Raw genomic sequence first — 2,782 nt, forward strand, 5'->3', positions numbered from 1 at the left:
GACTCATACATTCAGTTTGCTGTTTGCTTGTAAGCAAGACCATCCTGGAGAGACAATCTGAACTCTTATGTTAGTTTTTTCCACAATTTGAAGGGCTTTATAACTTCATGAGTGTAGCAAACTCATTATTCTAAGTGACTTCCTTCATACTGCTGTCACCAGTTAAGTTCAATTTTTTTTTTCTTTTTTGATTCTGTTTTTCTTTGTTGATTTTTATTCTTCTCTAAACTCTTTTCCAACTCTATCACATATCTTAAAACTATTTAAATAGAAAAAAAGTTCAATTGTTTATTTTCGCTTTTTATTCTAAGGACAAAACATTATCTGGCTTCAGGGCAAATGAATTATTCTTTATGTAACTTTTTGATAAACATTACCTTCCACTCTTCTTGAACTACATTATTATTTTTTTCTTTGATGATTTAGGGGTAATCTTCTAAAAAATCAACTATTATACTGTGCTGGAATATGAATATGCCTTCAGGCTATTAAGATTCAAAGAATTACTGTTCTGTGTACACTCTTCTTTGTGACGATACCTCTAGTTAAGTTAATCTTTTCTGGTGACTGGTTGTGTTTCTTCTCTCAATTAACTGCCAATAGACAGACACAAATACCAGTATGTCTGCTCGTTGCCTCCTGACCCACATCATCTGATAAACTATTCCCTGTTCTTAAACCAAATAGCCAAGCTTATAAAATTCACAGTCCTGCTCTGAATACAATTAGAAGTTAGTTGGTGCTGGAAGGGAGCCAGAGAACTGTTTCACTGCTCTCCTGTGGATAAATTCTTTGGCCTTAGCGGTAGTTTTTTCACTCTGTGACCTTTGCTCTTCTTGATTTGCAGCTATATTTTGAACTGTTGCAATTCTTGAAGGGCAGAATACAATTCTTGAAGGGCAGAATACTATCTTAACTTTCAAGTAAATATATTGCTTAAAATCTTCTAGTTTTCAAGCTAAGTAAGGCTGGCAGTTATCTAAAAGGCTTTGATTGTTTTAAATCTTTTCAATGATTTAAAAGATTACATGAAAATAAAATCTAGTCTTTGAATTCTTCATCTGTAACTAGAAGTTATTTAAAAACTGCATTCAGTTCCAAAAATACTTGACCCTCTTAAGTCAACTGCAAATGGCATTTTTTAAAAAAAGGAAAAACAAACAACATCAAAAAAAACCCTCCTTTGAGTAAGTAAAACTAAAACAAAAGATGAATAGTGCTCCTATTTATACTTACAGTATAAATGACTATACTGTCTTCAGATTACTAGTGATGTTTTGTCTTTAGGAATGAGGCATTAAAAAATTGTTTGGGAAAGTACTTTGTGCCTAGGCAGGACTGATGGGCTTCATTGTAGGATGACCAGGCAGCAACCCAGCCATTTGTTATAAACTCCCCAAATGTTGATATTTATAGATATACTCTATACTGACATTTAATTTTTCAGGAAGATCCATCCAGTCTTCTGGTAGGTTGAGGATGGCAGAAATTACACCAGGCTGCCGTGGTTTTTGGTGCCAAGGGGGCTGGAGGTGAGGTGGGGATCTTGCCATTCAATGTATAGACTTTAATTTAATCCCCTTGGTTCTTTTGCCTTCTTTACTATGGACTGTATCTGGTTTGCCTCTTCCGGTTTCTTGTTGGATAGATGGTGGGAGAATTAACCGATTATCTGGGATGGAGGACATGTCCTGGGGATTTGATAGCTCCATTTAAGCATTTGTCCTGTATTCTATTCTGTTCTGCATTGTTTAACTTCACAAATATTTTTCAGTTTTTATTCCCTTTTGTAGATAAGCTCTTTATCTAGTGAAGGTGGCATTTGATGGGAAGCATAATGATAAAACCATGGGCTTGGAGTCACACTATTTAAGTGACTTTAGGAAAATTATTTAAGTTATCTGAGCTTCAGTTTCTGCATCTGTAAATGATAAGACCAGCCTCCTCAGATTGTTAGGATTAAATAAATTTGTGTACAGATTGCCTTGCATAAAGCATTTATGCTATAAATGCTTAGTCCCTTCAAATAAAGAATCTGTCTCCTCTTAATTTGGTTATATGTTCTGTTTTAGCTATCTGTCTAAAGATTTGAAATGAGCAGAGCAAACTAAATATAAATTAGAACTCTTTTCATTAATTCTAAAATTTCATATTTTTAGCTTATATTCAGCAATTTGTAGTGAAATTCAAAGTGGCCATTAATCATCCAGTATTGCACGTAAAATTCTGTTTAAATTATAAGCAATGATAGGCAATAATTTTTATATTTTAACATTTGTAAAACGACCCTCTTATTAATCAGTATTTGACAAAATACACTTGTAAAGAATTACAGATATTTCCTTAGCCCTGAAATGACTCATTCATTTCAGTTAAACAGTCATCAGGCCTTTAATCGTGGTACTTATTTCTGATTATCAGGTCTGCATCAGAAATTTGTGACAGCTAAGTTAGCTTTCAAAAAATTTTACATTAGCAACTACTGAATACTTCTGTGCCTTGTTATCTAGTCAAAACTGTTATGCTTCAAGTATTCTGATTGACTTGGTATGAAATATTTTTGGAGGGCTTTTTATAAAATAGGAGCGCGGAGCCCTGGTGGCGCAGTGGTTAAGAGCTTGGCTGCTAACCAAAAGATGAGCAGTTCGAATCCACCAGCCGCTCCTTGGAAATCCTATGGGACCATTCTACTCTGTCCTATAAGATCACTATGATTCAGAATTGACTCGACAGCAGTGGGTTTGGTTTTTGGGTTTTGGGTTTTTTAATAAAACAAAGCAGG

General features: G+C 34.4%; 1 protein-coding gene across 1 annotated transcript in view; it reads left to right on the forward strand.

The window, feature by feature from the left end:
- PHTF2 (putative homeodomain transcription factor 2) overlaps positions 1–2,782 on the forward strand; it is a 61,838-nt gene that overhangs the window by 37,574 nt on the left and 21,482 nt on the right. The window contains exon 8 of the mRNA XM_023725035.1: positions 2,160–2,218. Coding sequence (XP_023580803.1) covers positions 2,160–2,218 — 59 coding nt within the window. The remainder of the gene's footprint in view (positions 1–2,159; positions 2,219–2,782) is intronic.

The sequence above is a fragment of the Trichechus manatus genome, unplaced genomic scaffold, assembly GCF_000243295.1.
Source record: "Trichechus manatus latirostris isolate Lorelei unplaced genomic scaffold, TriManLat1.0 scaffold00280, whole genome shotgun sequence".
NCBI lineage: Eukaryota > Metazoa > Chordata > Mammalia > Sirenia > Trichechidae > Trichechus > Trichechus manatus.